This window comes from Centroberyx gerrardi, chromosome 2 (genome assembly GCF_048128805.1).
Source record: "Centroberyx gerrardi isolate f3 chromosome 2, fCenGer3.hap1.cur.20231027, whole genome shotgun sequence".
In the NCBI taxonomy this organism is placed as follows: Eukaryota; Metazoa; Chordata; class Actinopteri; order Beryciformes; family Berycidae; genus Centroberyx; species Centroberyx gerrardi.
In genome coordinates this window covers 24,046,605-24,064,317 of record NC_135998.1, presented here as the reverse complement: position 1 = coordinate 24,064,317, position 17,713 = coordinate 24,046,605, and the positions used below count along the sequence as shown (strand labels likewise).

The following is a 17,713-nucleotide window of genomic DNA, read 5'->3' as shown; positions in this document are numbered from 1 at the left end:
GTTTCTCTGTTGAGCATCAGCAGCCTCTTGCATTACTTTTGAACTTTGATGCTACCTTTCAATAACTTAAAAAAATAAATAAAAATTCCTAAGTTTGAAATGGTAGTAGTGCCTTAAGTACACTATTGTATTTGGCTCATTTTCACCAAGGGCATCACTTAGGTGGACACTTCAACTCTCAGCTTAAGGTAACTACACAGCTAAATATCCCATTCACTGAGATGTTTTCTGGCCAGGTGTTGTATGAAATCGTTTATTGTGCACAATACAAGAATGGCATTTTATAATAGTCCAACTATAAAGCAAGACCCCTTGGCTTATGTTTGTTGGGTAGAGAAACGTCCTGTTCAGGGCTCCTCCTCTCCGTGGGTGAACCTGCAAGAGAAGAACCGTAACCAAGTCTCACAAACCAGAGAATCAATATTAGTTTTAGAGTCAGTGTCCTGATAAAAAAAAAGCATAATCCTAGCACGATGCAGCACACAGCGGAAAGGTGCCTGTCACCATAGTTTTCCAGTGTGGACGGCTCGCTCACTACTGTTCGAGAGCGGTCCTTCTCAGTTTCCGTAGTTTGTCCTACCAGAATATCCTTCCCCGCTGTCGTGCTTAATATAGAACCTCCTTGGCTGTCACTTGCTGTGTGGGCAACATGGTGAGTAAACAACCTTTGGCCCTAACCCGTTCAGAAGCGTTTTGTCTGTTGTCACTGTAGATGGTAATATCGCTCGTACAATACGTCTGCGACGTCTGAAATCCACGTTTTGGCAAATGTCTAATTTGCTAGTGCCATTCCTTGTCGAAAGTGTAAGAGTGATCACAATAAGTCAGTCCAAAATCCAAATAAAACATGGAAGATATACATTCAACATCGAGTCCTTTCAAAATTATTAAATTTCGTTTAAAGTTCTCAGCGTATGCTTGTCCACTTACATGTGCCAGTAGTTGTCAACCTGTTTCTAAGTGACATTTTCAGATAAAGCTACAGAAATGCCCCGAACTTTAAGACGTCTAAATTCTGTTGACATTCGCCTGCTGATTGGGGGGAAGATGGAAAATTAGCAGAAATGTCACAATAAAAATTAAATTACCTGAATATGTCCAGCTCATGGTGGAAGTCTGCGTGCCTGCAAAACATACACTGTGGAAAGTACATAATTAAAGGGGTGAGCCACAAGTTTGTTTTTGTTTTTTTAGAAGTCTTGGTGACAAGTGGTCACTGCTGTGTTGTTTTTGCAATGCACTTCCCAAAGATCACTTCGCGGTAAGTGTGTCCATTACTTTAATGTCTTTTTCCTTGGATTTTCTGTTAAAGAAGATTGAGTTTCCGTAGGTACTGGTCTTTTCGTCTGTTCCTGGTTATACTAAGTTCTGTTTATTCTAAACAAACCTATCTATGAAACCTCCTTGAACAAACTGCTGCTGATGCCAGAAATGTAACGCTGCACTTCTTGTGCACCAGAGGAGTTTTGCCAGGGAAAGGCCTACCTGACACCAGGTGTTTAGAACAGCAAATATAAAAAGCTTCATGAACTGGGTATAGGTTGAATCACTATTCTGTTATATGTGTGTTTTATATGAAAATGTTGCAGGTTATTACTACTGTAGTGCTCTAAATTGGTCCACACCACCAATAATTTAATATGCAAGTTGGCAAACTCATTATTGTCTACAATTTACCATATCATGGTCAAACACACCAGTGATTAAAATAAGTAAATTTTGTCAGGAAGTTGGACTACGCTGATTGTGGCAGTGGCAAATGAAAAGCAAGCTGCCCTAATATACTGTGTTGTTCCAGTCAAGAAGCAGTTAAACATAGGCCTAAGTGGATCATTGATCAAAAATACTTCTTCTGAGAAGAAATGCATGCACTCTAAAGAAAAAGACCTTTTAAAGTGAGCGCTTGTCTGCCTTCAAAATTAGGCTGAGACATAAAAATGAACATGCCTGTAATAAGAAGCAGGGTACGTTAATACATTCCAATTCTTGATTAGCAGGTTAAACTAAAATCTTTATATACAGGATCTGGAATACATACATTTAAGTGTATGCTTACAAATCGGCACTGGCTTCTAATCATAGGAAAGAAGACATTGTCTCCCACAATCCAAACTGGGTTTTCATAACCAAAACTCCACCATGAACAGCATGTGTGATTTAAAAAATAAATGTTTCACCAAGGTTGTGAGAAGCTAGGGCACGGCTCAAATCATGCCATTTCTTAAAAACTACAGAATGCCTTAATGAAGCTTTTTTTAGCATCCAAAATGTTTTTTAACTAAAAAATAGAGACAGCAAAATAAGGAAATTGTAATTGTAACTTACATCAATGGAGAACTTGTCAAACCATGTTAATGATTTGATTTAGGTGTGGCCTCCAACTCTGCCTCATGGATCCCAAATGTTAATGGAACAATGGACATCATGACTTTTGGTGTGTAAAATTACAGTTCATTGATGGTTCCTTTATTGCATTACAATATTAAGAATTTTATATAGTCTTTTGATGCATTGTTCTACTTATGCAGGTATATCCACAGTGAGAAGACTGATGGCTTTGCCTTCATGAAGACAGCTGTCCCCGGTGCTTGAGATGACTGTCATTCAGAGAATGGAAACTGGTCTTGTTGAACATTGATTTTGTAGCTGAGCACACACACACACACACACACACATTTATTTAATAGCATGTGGTAGGAGTCCACTGTGTTAACATTGCCCCTTGAGATGCAACTCTGGCTCCAATGCCTCTGTTGTGCAGTAAGTGGGCAAATAGAAACTGGCTCATGATTGCTCAATTTCCCCTGTGTAGTGGGCTTTGGGTACGGAACCGGGCCAGATAGAACCAGTTACCTCACCTTACCATGATGCCAATGTATTTACATAAATTGACAGTTACTGTTCATTTGCATTGTTCATTTGCAAGCGCAAACATACAGTATTAACTGGACTGAACATTTTGCCATGATGATTTCTGCTAATGACTAACTTAACTTTTTAGAAGCCTGGTGCTGATGGACTAGATAAACATTCGTCCTCCAGAGCCGCGGCAGAGTTGCTTGTGAAGGTGAAAATTCATGGTAAGTGTTTCTCACCCAGCCTGCCCCTTGAGGCGTTGCAGTCCGACATTGTGTTGAGCCTGTGTCATAAGGTGGCAGAGACTAAAAGGTCTACATCGGCATCTACACCCAATACCTAGAGCAGTGGGGACTTGGAGTGATTGATTTTTCCAACAGATCACACAAAAGTGTGACCATAGATTTAATGCCTTGTTGAAACTGGAAAGTAACATGAGAAAATTCCCATGACTGTTTGATTTGTCTTTACAGATGGAAGATACCCAATCATCACTGCTGTCCTGTTAAACAACCCTCTGGCTGTGTTAGTCAAATCTGACCGATTTACAACTTTTTGCTGTCACTGTTGTTTTTTTATCTGATTGCCATAAAGCATCATGACATCCTCCACACTAGCTATCAGAACACAAAAAAAATCATGTTCACAACTTTTAGTAAAGGTTAAGTGTTTTATTCAAATTTAGGACATCTGCATTGTTTCTGGTCAAATCTGGGCAGCCATAGAAAATGAATTGGTGAGACTATAATAAAGAGCAAAGAGAACCCAATTCAGTAGTTTAGTTTTGCAACCATATGTCAACTAAGAGTATCTAGCAGATGGCAACCTGTAAAGCACACCTGTAAAGTTCCAGCTGTCCCATCCCCATCTCACCCTACTTCTCAGGCAGCTACACCAGCTCCCCCCATGAGAACCACAACTATCAAGCAAAACATTGCACCTGTTAGTTATGAGAACGTTTTTGCACACAACCACAACATGGTTCAGTGCGACACAAATCTGTTCTCGCAACTCAAATCTTAGGAGAGATTCAAGTCTTAAGAGGTTCTGCGACAGCCCACTGACCAAACGGCTCTCTTTGTACAAGGCTCTTGATTACATTTTTGGTGATGGCGCTGACGAGCAAGACAGTGGCCAGAACGGACCTGAGGAAGGAGTGAAGGAGGACGTTTCTGAAGTTGAGGACAAGATTGAAGTTGATCCAGATTATGTATTAACTGATGAGGAGCAGGCAGCTGATGAGGAAGAGGGTCCTGCTGAGGTGGAAGTTGCATTCCGGTTAAAAAAAATGGGAATTTGTCATGGTCTTCAATTCCCCCTGAGAGACAAGGCAGAGCGACAGCTGAAAATATCAGAATGACCCCAGGACCAACAAGACGTGTTGATTATATCAAGTCCAGCTTCGAGCTTTTCTCCTGGAGCGCATTGAAAAGATAGTGCTTGAGATGACAAACATGGAGGGGAGACGTGTATATGGTGATGGCTGGAAGGACATAGACCGCACTGACCTGCAGTCCTACACTGGTCTGTTGATTCTGGCAGGTGTGTACAGATCCAGGAATGAGGCCACCACAATGCCTATGGCATGCAGAGTCTGTTCGCGCAATTTTCCAGGCGACCATGTCACTCCAGATCTTTCATGTCCTGTCCAGAGTCATTCGTTCTGACAACCGGGACAAAATAAATGCCCACCATAAATAAGACAAACTTGCTGCCATTCAAGAAGTGTGGGACCAGTGGGTTGAGCGCCCTGCCCCTCATTTTCAATCCCAGCTAACCATGGTAGGGACACTGCAAAGAAACAAGCCCGAGCTTCCCCCTGCACTGCTGGCAACATAGGACAGGGCTCCATTCTCCTCTATGTTTGCCTTCAGGGAGACACACACTTAAGTATCATATTGCCCTAAAAAGAACAAAAATGTCCTGTTGATGAGCACACTACACAGATGCCGCTGTGAGCACCAGGGAAGATGAGAAGCCCCACATCATCCTGGACTACAACAATAACAAAGTGGGAGTCGACAAACTTGATACGGTAGGTACTTCATGTTTTTGTGTAAGGTGTGGTATAGTGGTTCTGTATTTTCAGTGTTTTATTGATTGATTTGTTGCAGGTTGCTGGCACATACTCCTGTAAGCGGATGACAGCCTGTGGTGTTGTTTTGTCTCCGGCTACAGCACATTTGTTTTGTGGATGGAGATATATCCAGCGTGGAACCAGGGGAAGTCGTTCAAGAGGAGTCTCTTCCTGGGAGCGTTAGGGAAAGCTATGGTGACCCCGCTGATTCCCCCGCACCTTCCTCACACACCATCTGCTGCCAGTTTGGTGATGGATGTACAGCAAGCAAGCTCAACCTCCCCAGCAGCTCTACCCGAAAACCACAAAGACAAGACGAAGAGGTGCCACTTCTGCGCTCCAGGGGATGTCACACACACACACACACACACACACACACACACACACACACTGCAACAAGAGAGTGAAAATGTTATCTTATCCTGTAACCTGTTTTTGAGAGTTGAGATTTTTGGAGAATAAATGCTCATTGAGAAGTAAGATTTGTTGTCATCATGTGGGGCCATACAACATTTGGCACAGTTTCAAAATTAGCATCCTGGCTGTAACCTTGATACATCCCAGGTTGAGATAATACATCAACATAGTTTCCTCTTGTCTAGTCTTGTCTTAGGATGACATTTTGATTATCATTATATAATTTATTATTATACCATTATACATCATCATATTTAATAAAGATTAAAAAAAAAAAATGTACTTGAGTAGCCTATATTAAACTACACATAAGCATTATTGAAACCAGATCAATATAAGTCAGTAGTGTAATCTGCTGACAGTTCAACAGCAGTTGATGGATGAAGCAGTGCTGCCTGTTTTGAGCAGCTGTTGGCAATCTGAGGAGCCCTTCCTGCTGCTGAATGTGAGGAAGCGGGGCTAACGTCAGGAGGAAGACTGACCCTGTGCCACAGCTAAGCCCTAATGGAGAGCAAGTTGAGGTTAGCTTCAGGTTCACAGGTCCACACTGGATAGCAGCCTTAGTTTTAACAACACTGATAACTCCTCTAGAAAGTAGGTACATCCTTTTGGAAGTTGCAGCAGCTGGATGAGTCCCCAGCAATTGAAGTATTTCGCCTGCCACATTCAAAGCCCACTGACCTTGGTGTGGTATTGAGGGCTTTTGGCAACAAATGGCAAACTTAAGTGAATGACTTTCGATGGGACCCTACTATACAACTGTCATGTTCCACAAGTCTGCCATCAGGCTGGAAGTTTAAGCATAAATTCACCAGACAAGAAGCTGTCACTGTACTACCGGCATTGTTTGCGTAGTCATTTATTGGATTGAAAATATTTCACTCAAATTGGTCTCACAGTATGTGACAGCTTAACATAAATTTGCTGACATTTGTATTTTTGTAAACATGGGCAAATGCAAAACTGAAATGAGATAATATGGGCTAAGAATGTTCCAAAAAGCATAAGTATTTACAAGTTGAGCTCTTCAAAAATCGGTGAATCTATTTAGATCATGAATCGGCACTCGTGCCACGGACGGCCATGAGTGTGCAGGTTTTCATTCCAGCCAAAAACCACCAGGGGATTGCACAGATTAGCACAAATTCAACCACAGAGGAAGAGCTTATCAGTGAAATCTGGTGTAGTCTTTGATCTTGGCCTTCCATGGCACATGATTGCCCACTGCTGATTCAGACAGTCAAATAAATTCCTTAAATGTAGTGATTCTTGATCCTGGTCCTCAGGACCCAGAGCCTGCTGGTTTTCATTGTAGCCATCTAGTAAGGTGACCAGGTGGATGCAGTTATCTACCTGGTAGGATAGCCCCCCAGCAGTAGGCTACTCGAGGTTACGAGGACCAAGATTGAGAACCACTGCATAAAGGTAAACAAACGTCTGAGTATTAATATCTTTGTTCAGTCAACATTCACAAGGATTGTCTATCAATCCACAGACAGGATACCTAAAGGGTTTTTTAATGGGTTCAGATGTTTTCCTTATTCTTACAGCATTGTATCCTAGTAAACATAATGTTTCCAGAGTTATGAAGGTGGCATGCAGTATGCAGTATATCCCTGATAAACAGGTGGTGAAAACTTTCTTGGTAACATGAAGTGCAAGAAGCTAAAGCTGTTAAAAGGTTTACACCATTTCAGTAGCATCATTTGGAATGATGTAATTTGGATTGCAACTTATGAGGGTTCTAACATTTCCAAGAAAGCACTGAAATGTAAACATTTTCAGTCAAACTTTAAACATTAAAAAAACATTGCCATTGAAACTCTTGCAACTAATGACTTGCCCAATTTTCAACCTGTCAAATGTATTTAAAGAGGCTTCATAATGGGCAGACATTTCACTTTAACACCAGCTGCCCAGATCAGATTTTTGCAATTGGATTCATGATGTGCTGCAAAATCATATTGATGTCTGAGGCAGTTGAAGTTTAATCATGGTAATCTTTAATTGATATCTATATTTGGCCTTCACGATTCCAATCAGTTGAAATTGATTGGAATACATGATCAATATCAGTGTGAAGTGAATACATATCCATTATTTGTACCTGATCTCTGCCTCAAATGTGGGTTATATTCATACACAGGAAACAAATACGGTCTACTCACATTCACAATCACACACCTCCCATGTAACAGTATGTCTTTCCTATTTCTGCTGGGGCACGACTACGTTGCAAAAGAGGACATGTACCCTCAAAATTATCCAGTGTTTTTGTTGTCTTTTTTATTTTGAAAAACTAGTTGTTTCCTTATAGCATTTGATAAATAAAATCACAGGCAACGCCCTGAGAATATTATGTCTACATAGATCAATGTGCTTCACAAAATAAAGCATTTTGGAAAACAAAAGGCTTTCTATGAGGTTCCCAGAGAACCAGTCGACTTTATCTGCTTTTTCATATATTCATTGTTTCACAGTTTCCTGTTATTCACAGTCAGTGTTGAGTCAAAATACTATATTTATACCACCAAAAACTAAAACTTTTGGCAAAGCTTCTCCAGCAAAATCTCAGACGAGTTCATCTAATAATTCACCCATTCACTGTGTGGAAGTGCAGGTTGGATAATGGTTGGATCTCAAGAGTACTGGGTGTTAGAGATCTTCTTCCACAGTAGTGTCTTCAGGTTGTTGAGGACTAGCGAGTGATGCACCTCCATCTGGCTTGCCAGGCCGCTGAGTGTCACGCAGGTGCGCAGCTGCTTCTCCAGATCCCCACGGAGGTCTGAAGGCGCTCCGAAAAGCAGGAAATCCTGCAGCAGCACACATACCTTGGCGAGGTTGGGTTGTACCACCTCAGTGTTGCACTGCTTCACTAGACGGTCACAGGTGGCTGTGCAGTCCCGGCCGTATGTGCAGTCCGCGTTAGTCTCGCAGCGCCGACCCCTCAAGAACCCCCGCACGACCGCCTCGGACGCCACACTGCGCAGGTTGGCCATCTTGCAGTCATACTTTGCATTGTAGCCCACATGGCGGGGACTGGCATCGCACATGAGGAAACTCCCATAGGACCCATGGAACACCTCTTCCACAAACTCCAGCAGGCCGATGGTGATGCGCGCCCTGCGCGGCCAGGCCGGCGCTAGCCAGTGATTCAGGCTGGAGCTCAAGGCCTCGGGGACCAGAGCCTGCAGGTAGCTAGGAACCTCCAGCCTGTAGAGGGAGCTGTGGCCCACACGCTCCGTCACATATAAGTCTCCACAGAAGCCCAGCAGCTTGGGGGTGTGCTCCTTCTCCTGCAGAGCTACCATCAGGAGGAACTCATTGATCTGCAGCAGAGCCCAGACAGACTTGGCCTCTGCTAGAGACACTTTCCCGTCCTGGTTGACATCAGCTAGCGTAATGACCCGCTCCACCAGGGTGCTCAAAGATGGCTGCTCCCCAAGGTTAGACTGCAGGAAGGAGTTTGATACAATCAGGTTATTATGTAGTAAATGTAGTAAAAAAAAAAATCACTTCACTTTATAACATTCTGCATGCACATGTCATTATTACATAGGTTTTGACCCAGCACTTGAGTATTCATCAAACCGTTGCAGGGTTGAGGCAGAGGGATAAAACATGTCCATACACATGAATATTCCAATTCATATGGACAAACATACAGCACTACAGAGTGTGGCATGAAAAGATCTTTATTCCTCCCATGGGTTGTCCGTTAGACAATTAGCCGCAGACCACAGTCTCCCTTCTCCCTTCTCTGTGTTGAGAGCCATTGTGCTGACAATGACAGCTGTTGGAGCTCCTTGACTTAGGAGCTATATTTGGCACTATGTTTCAAGCCTTCACTTCTCTCTTTTTCTTTCACTTCCCTTGAAGCCTCCTTACGTCAAACCACTTCTATTCTCTCCAGGGATTCAACAGCACACACTGTTAATACGGTCACACTGCCCTGCCTTTGTTTGCTTACAAAACTGAATGTACAGTTGAACTTCACTACTCCATACCCCCTCAGAATGGAGGTCATTCAAACTGGTTATAATGGCTGACATACATCAAACCGCTGGGCCAAAGCATATTCAGAATATGAAACATGCGTGTATTGTACATGTATGCTAAAAGGTACTATCCAGCAGCAATGCTTTTAATTAAATATATCAGCAAGGCGATACCAACAATTGGACACATTTAATAGAATAATGTCTTTACATCACTTCTTGTTTTTTTTCTTAATGCCCAATTCTTTCCAACTGTGAGGTTTGAATAAATGAGCCTCTGTCTTTTTTCTGTTAAGTTTCTTAACATCTCTCTCTAATCTGTATTATCTCAGCATGAAACATGGAATATATTGTCAGTTAAGCAAACTTTATTACCTTATATGGACAAATTAAGCAAGCAAATTTTGAAACCTCAATCAATATTATTCAATAGTGCATGTGTATGTGTGTGTGTGTGTGTGTGTGTGTGTGTGTGTGTGTGTGTGTGTGTGCATAGGGAATATCCATATACTGTCCCAAAACACTATTTAAATTGGTTTAGGTGCTGTTGGCTATCCCTGCACATAGAAACACATCTGGATCCAAATGGGGTCAACACACTGGCAGCTGCCCCTTATAATGTTGTGAGATTTGAACTTTGTGTTTGATATCACTCTGGTGTTGTATGGAAAGCAGATGTAAAGCAGACCTTGAGGAAGCTGTGCAGCATCTCTCTGAACTCGTCCATAGAGGTTCCACGGGTGGGTTTGTCAAACAAGCTCATCTCCTGCCGCAGCACAGAGTCTGGAGCCCCGTCGATCTTCACTGGCTCCTCAATCCCACACTTGATCACCACTGGCCTCTCCTTCCATAGCCCACTGTATACCTGCAAGCAGAAAGACATTTGAGAAAGGTGACAGGTAGAGTATGTTTGTGTGATAGGAAGAAGGTTAGAGACTGAGGGCCGGATCCATTAAGAAGGGTGCAAACTATTACCACAGGCCAAAAAAAGTGCACACAGCTGTCTCCAGTTCTGTTCCTAATAGTAATATACCAATAGTTCTCATGCAAATGTTTTAGCTTAGATGCTATTTGGGGCTTAGATTGCACTTAAAACATGGCTTGAGATCGGAGGAACAAAGGGAACAATAGTTTTTTGCAGGTGTTTGATACCAAATGTAGACAAAACACTGACCCTGTTCCTTCATTTTTTTTATATATTTTCAAATCTTTTGGCAGGTAGGCCTACAGTATACTCAGCAGTGCTCAGCTTTATTGACTGGAATTGTATGCATGTGCCTAACATTTCATAGAATTAACTTAAAAGTTGGAAAATCTATGTTACAGAATATATTCTAAACTGATAAGCCAATACGGTTCCAAGAAGGCTTCCCCTACTGAAATGAAAAATGGGTAACAACTACATTACATCTACTGAAATCGAATCATGCAGATGTTGCCACATTGAATGATTTTTTTTTTTTTAATATGAAACTTCAAGAGCCTTAACTATTACTAGATTGGGAATAAGAAAAAACAGTTTGTTTTTTTTCAACCTGATGATACATCACCAGTAAATATTTTTCCTACTCCTCGTTTCCATAGCTATAGGCAGTTCACTATGCAACAAGCAGATGACAGCAGGACAGTGTGGAACATGACGAGGAGTTAAGACATGCTTTCACATTAGATTAAAAGCACACAAACTCTGTGTCTCTGTTTATTCTGTATTTTAGATCAGCAAAATGCTTGTGCATCTGGTTAGCAGATGAGAATCTTCCACTCTGAGGAGCACAAAAGCATCAGCACACATGCAGCTCGTGTGCTGATGGCCTGAGTGTTTCCTTCAGCCAGACATGTTATCGTCCTGTGTGTGTATGTAAGTGCGTGTGTTTATTTACCTGATGTGTGGAGGAGGTGGACATGCAGCGCTGCAGGGTTAGGGTTCTCTGATCACACAATGCCTTGCAGGATGAGCCTGATATTATGCCCCTTCTGTAGTGATCACACTGAAAAAGGAAACAGGAAATGCGCTACATTAATGACGGGAAAACGCCAGGAAGATCCTTCAGCACTCTTGTCCTCTTGCAAGGCTGAGTCCTAAATTTAGATAGCATCAAGTACTTCAAGATGTCTGTTTATCTCAGTGTACGAGTTCAGTCGACATTTACCCCTGCCTTAGCAGAGACTGTTTGCAGAGAGGCAGCAGGGAGGAGACAGGCATATTAATCAGAATATCTGCAGATCCAGAGTTAGGCCAAGGTGAGAACTAGCAGTAAGGATTTAATTCTTTACAAGAGCCAAAGTCTCATTAAAACAGCCTTTTGGCAAATCCTGTTTTTCCTTGTCCTCTTTTTTTTTGTTTATGTATTTTGGCATGGAGTCGGCGGTTATGACTATGTTACTGTCCGTCTGACCACAGCACCTCATTATTGCTTGTATTACCTAGGGGGCAACAGCAATAAAGAACAGAGGAAGGATATTGTGCACTCTCTCGTCTTCAGCGAACACTCTGCTTTGATCTATGCTCATCTACACGACTACGCCTATTCTCAGCCGCCAAAGGCAGTGGAAACAGCTGGACACAGCAGGGGAGTAGTTAAGCTATATGCTCTACCCATGGCCAGCGTCAATGGTGATGCATGAGGGAAGAGGCCAATACAAGCAGCCCGAAGCTTTACCTCCTCCTCCTCAAGAGAGTCCTCCTGTCCGGTTGTCCTGCCATCTTTTCCCATTGTTTTGGAACCTTGCACATATTATTTAAAGGTCCAACCACCATTATTTGTCTGCCTCAAAAGCATCTGCACCTCAGAGACCGTAAGTCCCAGAGCAGCCAAATGTGGTGCATATAGGTTTCAAATCTCCTCCGCTAACAAGCAACTTTACATTTTAGCCAATAACTCTTGGCACAGAATCATTTTTCACAAAAATGTTGTCGGACCACACATGGTTGTGCTCCATAGCACCACCATCAGGCCAAACTTGCAATAACAATTGTTTGTTGTGGCTATTCCAGAGACTTTTGATACATGGAACCATTTGGCCAAGACACACAAATGAAGATGCGGAAAACTAAACATTTAATGCTAGAGTAATCAAACTTCACATAGATAACTGTTTTGTTTTTTTTTTACATTTTTTTGCAAATTGCAATATCAAGCATCTGTGTGTGTTTGGCCCCGGGGCTTGGATCGTGCTATGGCCGATTGCAGCTATATTTGTACTTGTGCCTATTGCATCTACCTAGTCCTGCACCTAGGCTGTAGTGTATCTTATCTCACTCTCTCTCTCTCTGTGTCTTTCTCTCTCTCTCTCTCTGTCTTTCTCTCTCTCTCTCTCTCTGTCTTTCTCTAGTGGTGCATTTAAAACATGCCAGTGTTGTTAATGTTCCCAGGTAAACTAAAAGTTGATCATGATCTGACTGCAGCACCAACTAACCAATACACTAAATCTGTAACATTTCATAATTGAGGTTGGGCAAAGCATCACATTGGAGCATCACGATACAGCTATGGACTAATTATGGTGATAGTTTTATGGCAGGACAAGGAATACATAACCTTGATTCCAGATCTGTGATCATATCTGTGTCCATATGGTTGCTGTCTTTCCATTGTCATAATGGCTGATGAAGTTATGCTGTCAATTTTCAAAATGGGGAATTGAGAGTATACTTACAATGACCATGTGGCAGACATGCCCTCGGCAGAGTTCAGAATACGAAGCATACTGCATGTAGATGACCCAGCTGGCGACCAGGATGCCCAGCCATGCCAGGAGCAGGTACTTCACCTTTATGGCCGGGAGACGACTCTTGGGGGGTGGGGGGGGGGGGGGGGGGGGGTGAAGGGGTGTCAGAAGAGGAAGACTGTGAGACTCAAGAAGACATGGCAAGCTGATGATAATGCACAAGGAATGAGCGCGTGAACAGTTGGTCACTTGACCTTTTGCATTGGATAAAACGACCAAAATATAGCCTAGATGCAGCACAGGATATGTTGGCCGACATGTTCTCATTTCAGACAGAGAATCTTTGGATGCAATCTGGCGTGGCACCATCTGTCAGTTGTTTTTTTTTTATTTCTACATTTTGTGATTCAAATGGATTTATTTAGATGCCATCGACGCCAATAGGCCTATTATCCTGGTAGCTAGTTATTAACCACAGGTGAATGAAACCACGCACGCTCTTACAGGAGGTTAAAAAGCACCAGGAGCAGACTGTCAACATGTATATGGTGTCCATACCTGCAGGCCCTTGGACAGAGGGCAGAACAGCACCAAATTGACAAGTCTCCGCAAAGCCCTGGGCATCATGAGCGACTCCGTGTTAGGATGCGGTCGAGCGAGATCGGCAAATCAGGGAACCGTCTCCCTGTCGGATCACATCCTTGTAGCAGCCCACACCATGCGCTGCAAATGACCAAAACCTGCGTCTATTCATCAAGCGCAGCACATGCCGTGATATTGTCATCAGCCGATACGATCGAGTCCGTCTTTAATGACCGCAACGACGCTCACAGTGAATCTGGTTGGCATAGCGCAGGATATACAGTAACCTATGTTTCGGAGTCCTAATTTTCCACACAAATCATTCGTTGTCTTGTGTCAGGGGAAAAAACCACAAGAATCCGTCCTTGTGAAATTGGGCTGTTTCAGATTTCAGCCTACAACGTGCCAGATAATGTCCGTTATAGCCCAGAATTGAATTCGTAAAACCCGTCCGTGTCCAGTTGCGTGCACAGCCAGGTCCGCTTAGTGTAAAAACAGCTCCTTCATCATCTCATCAGACCAAAGTGGACATATTGTGGCAGAGATGTAGCCCGTGGATCCCCTGATAAAGCCCACAACCTCTGTCTCACAGCGACCCATCAGAGCGCTTCTTTAAAGGGAAAGATGCGGGATCTCAGCTGTGCTGATGTTTTTAAACCGCCGACATAAATCTCGCCTATGCTTCCTGTCCTTTTCCTTGTAACGCAGATTAATGGGTCAACAGCACCCCCACCTCACCCTGCCTTTATAGCCCCTGATTAATTGGGCACGCAGCCTACATAGCCATTAGGCAAAATGTTGAAAGAACATCAAAACATTTCAATCAACCCTATGGAAAAATCACTAGCCTGTAATATTCCTATATTATAGGTTATTGCTACAATATGCTATGGGGATTTATACAATGTCTATGGTAGGCTAGGCCAGTGGTTCTCAACGTGGGGTCCGGGGACCACCAGGGGTCCTTGAGGGGGTTCCAGAGGGTCCAGCAAATTGATAAATTGTTAAACTTCACCATTATTTCATTTACAAGAAGTTAACGCAATTAGAGAATGTAGAAGAATGACTATTTTGATCATAGTTTCACTGTTATCTATCTAGCTACAATACAGATAGTCATGGAATTCTGGACAAAATCATATCTGACAATAAAAATATTCTCAGATTTGGGTCTGAGAGACAAAATCGCATGAAATGGGGGTCCGTGGCCCTAATGTGGACTAAATTAGGTGAAATTATATGAAAAAGGTTGAGAATCACTGGGCTAGGCTAGTGAGTTTATAGAAATATTATAATTTTTAATGTCCTATGGTATCACTATATTATCCCTAATAGCCTAATCCTATTAGGATTTATGATTTTACTGTGATAGGATATTTGTATAATATCCTCCTAAAATTAGGATACAGGATTACAGGATTACTGTAGGCCTAGTTCTTTTTCGTGAGAGTATGCCATAGACTTGGACTATATCTATGAGTTTTAATTTAATATAAATAATAAAATAAATCACAATTAACGTGATACTCCTCCACTCCCCCCTATTTCCAACCAGTCTTCTTCCCCCATAATTTTAACCAATACAGTTAACGTGTTTACATTGATAACAGCATACAGAACCAATTGTTTACATTCTATTTGATTGCTTTATTTTTTTTAAACTGTTTTTATTGCTTATTTTTATAGCCTACTCTATTTGTGTGCTTAAATTGTATTTGTCATTTCCCTGCTGATTCCTATACTTATGCTGCAACAACCTAATTTTCCCCATGGGCATCATTGAAGTTTCATCTTATCTCTTATTATAAAATAGGCTTAAAAAGCCAAAAGGTGTCCAAAAGGGGGGGGGGATCTCTGCCCTTCATGGAATAGCCTGCAGAAGAATTTGAAAATTAGTGAGATTAAAGCAACTGTTTTAACTATGGGAGATGAAACTGGAAACTCCTGATGTGTTGGTCCCTTGTAATCATCACTCAGATCAGTCAAAGGTCAGCTTCTGGTTTGTCAGCATAGCTAATTTAAATTAGCCCAAAAAATTCAAGTCAATATCAATGCGAACTCTCTGTTCCAGGACTCTATTGTTGTATAGAAGATTAAAATGTTGAATTATTTAAATACACATTTCATATCCTCTGGTTCATTGTTTGCTTCTGTTTGTTCTCCCTCACCAGTGCCGTCCCATGTTGATGAATCCTAAAGCCTGCTGGTCCCTGTTACACAGGGAACATCCAACTGTCATTATTAATTACAGCAATACTTCTAAACTATCCTATGCCAAAATACTGGAACTCTCATCCATTCTCTGACAACTACATGCTACTGGAGAGAGAGGATCAGGGAGAGTCACCCAATTTTGGAAACTGGACACCAATGAAATGGTGGCTGTAAAGATCCTAAAAAGGAAACAGAGATGCATCGATGAGACCAAAAAAAGAGTGCTTATTGTTTTTGATATTCATGCTTGAAAAGATTGGGTTTATTAAATGTGTCAGATTTTGCCTGACCCATTTCAAATGTAACAAGTATCTAACAGGGGTGGGTAGTAACGCATTACAAGTAACGCACATGAGTAAAAAAGTGGGTTTTTTTAAGGAACGAGTACTTTTAGTTCCTTTTTTTAAACTGTACTTCTACTCTTTACTCGAGTATATTTTTGAGCCAGTAATCTACTTTTTACTTCATTACATTTGCCATTTATACCTTTGTTACAACTAGTCTGCTCTAAATGCAGGGATTGAGTGTAGGGGGGGAGAGCGCGTGAGGAGCACCTCTACTGCAGATGCCAAGCTGCCAGCTGCCTGGAAGAAAAATAAGCACCACCTGTCTTTTGACCACGATGCGATGATGACGGAGCAAAACCCACAACAAGAGGCAGCTTCCAACAAATGGGTATCCCCAAATGAAAAATGTGAATGGAAAGAAGTTTTCATTCTCTAGTTGATTGACTGAGGTCTTGGTACAGGGAGTAATACTACAGAACAGAAAATCTGAGTTTTAATTAATTGTATTCGGTATCTACTGCATTTTGGGGCTGTAATAGGTTTGGTTACTTTGATAATGACTGTAAATACTAGAGTTAAACAGACATATTCTGTTTTATAAAGGGCTAAGAAAGTTTTATCAACAAGTGCTGTTTTTTCATTATTTTGCACTGGCCCGCACACCCTAAAAAATATTAAAATGGAAAGTAACTTGTACTTTGAGTAATTTATTAACCAGGTACTTTTTTACTTTTACTTGAGTAGGTTTCTCAAATGGTAATTTTCACTTTTACTTGAGTCATTTTTTATGGGAGTAATTGTACTTTTACTTGAGTATAGATTTTCAGTACTCTACCCACCACTGGTATCTAATGAGCATAAGCATCTCAAACTTCTCATGTATCCAGGTGTCCATACTAAAATAATAATAATAATAAAATAAAAAAACTATTTGGACCCAGATAAGTGTCTACTGGAGTGTGTTTGCAGTTTGCACTGTCAATAGGTATCTGAGGGTGTGTTCTGCATCCACACCTATTAGGACAAATGTTGAATTCAGAGCTACATAATTCTCAGTTAGTGTGACAATCCAGTACTGATGCTATGAGTTCTTTCTTGTTTGTCATGGCATGTCCGGTGATGTATTCTTATTGCTCAAAACATGATAATGTTTCTCATTTTCTGTTCGACTGTTCATTTAACCCTGGGCAGTGTGAATATGACGTGGTCACTACTTTACTGTAGCTGGACTCTCTGTTTACTTTTTACACTATTCCTAATAGTTCTTATACTGCTGTATCCATATCTACTGTATCTGAAAGCCCAAGCCCAATTTACTGTGCAAAAGATGGTTGGGTCTACATCTTAATTATTGATTGTGTTAGCTACTCTAAGACCAGCAGATGATGATCACAGCAGAAAATTGTTAAAAAACATATGGAGTTTTGATGCTCTAGAGTGATGTGATGCTGTGTTTTGTCTCCAGATCCGATTTATTGTCAGCCAGGAGACAACCTTCTGAGTGCAGGCTTAAAAAAAAAAAAAAAATCCTTTCTATGCTTGCCGGCATCTCTGGAGGCTCAAGGTACCATATTGGCTTCTGGCCAAATAACATTTTCTCTTGAAAAAAAAAA

The 17,713-nt window shown here is 41.6% G+C and overlaps 1 protein-coding gene, 1 long non-coding RNA gene and 1 other non-coding gene across 4 annotated transcripts; 2 read left to right on the top strand and 1 right to left on the bottom strand.

Moving 5' to 3' along the window:
- The first annotated feature begins 2,367 nt into the window (after positions 1-2,367).
- Positions 2,368-5,413, top strand: LOC144542542 (uncharacterized). Of its 2 annotated transcripts, XR_013507290.1 has the most exons (5): positions 2,368-2,434; positions 2,529-3,080; positions 3,330-3,381; positions 3,944-4,891; positions 5,035-5,413. It is a non-coding gene; the product is annotated as an uncharacterized LOC144542542 (long non-coding RNA). The 2 variants fall into 2 exon arrangements; XR_013507285.1 differs by having other exon boundaries at positions 3,330-4,891.
- On the top strand, positions 3,100-3,237 carry LOC139930774 (small nucleolar RNA SNORA17). The gene has a single exon (XR_011785486.2). It is a non-coding gene; the product is annotated as a small nucleolar RNA SNORA17 (small nucleolar RNA).
- A 1,986-nt stretch (positions 5,414-7,399) lies between the features above and the next one.
- dipk1b (divergent protein kinase domain 1B) lies at positions 7,400-14,134 on the bottom strand. Its single transcript, XM_071924042.2, has 5 exons — positions 13,576-14,134; positions 13,006-13,140; positions 11,229-11,336; positions 10,037-10,213; positions 7,400-8,802 (listed from the first exon to the last, which is right to left on the bottom strand). Exons 1-5 carry the CDS (start codon positions 13,642-13,644, stop codon positions 7,990-7,992), a joined length of 1,302 nt encoding a protein of 433 aa, XP_071780143.1. The 5' UTR covers positions 13,645-14,134; the 3' UTR covers positions 7,400-7,989.
- Positions 14,135-17,713: the final 3,579 nt, after the last annotated feature.

Excerpts from the sequence above, each read along its gene's own strand:
- dipk1b (XM_071924042.2), bottom strand. The coding sequence starts at position 13,644 with ATGATGCCCAGGGCTTTGCGGAGACTTGTCAATTTGGTGCTGTTCTGC. Across the intron at positions 13,141-13,575 it reads CTCTGTCCAAGGGCCTGCAG|AGTCGTCTCCCGGCCATAAA; the intron begins GTATGGACACCA and ends CCACCCCCCAAG. Across the intron at positions 11,337-13,005 it reads ATGTCTGCCACATGGTCATT|TGTGATCACTACAGAAGGGG; the intron begins GTAAGTATACTC and ends TTCCTTTTTCAG.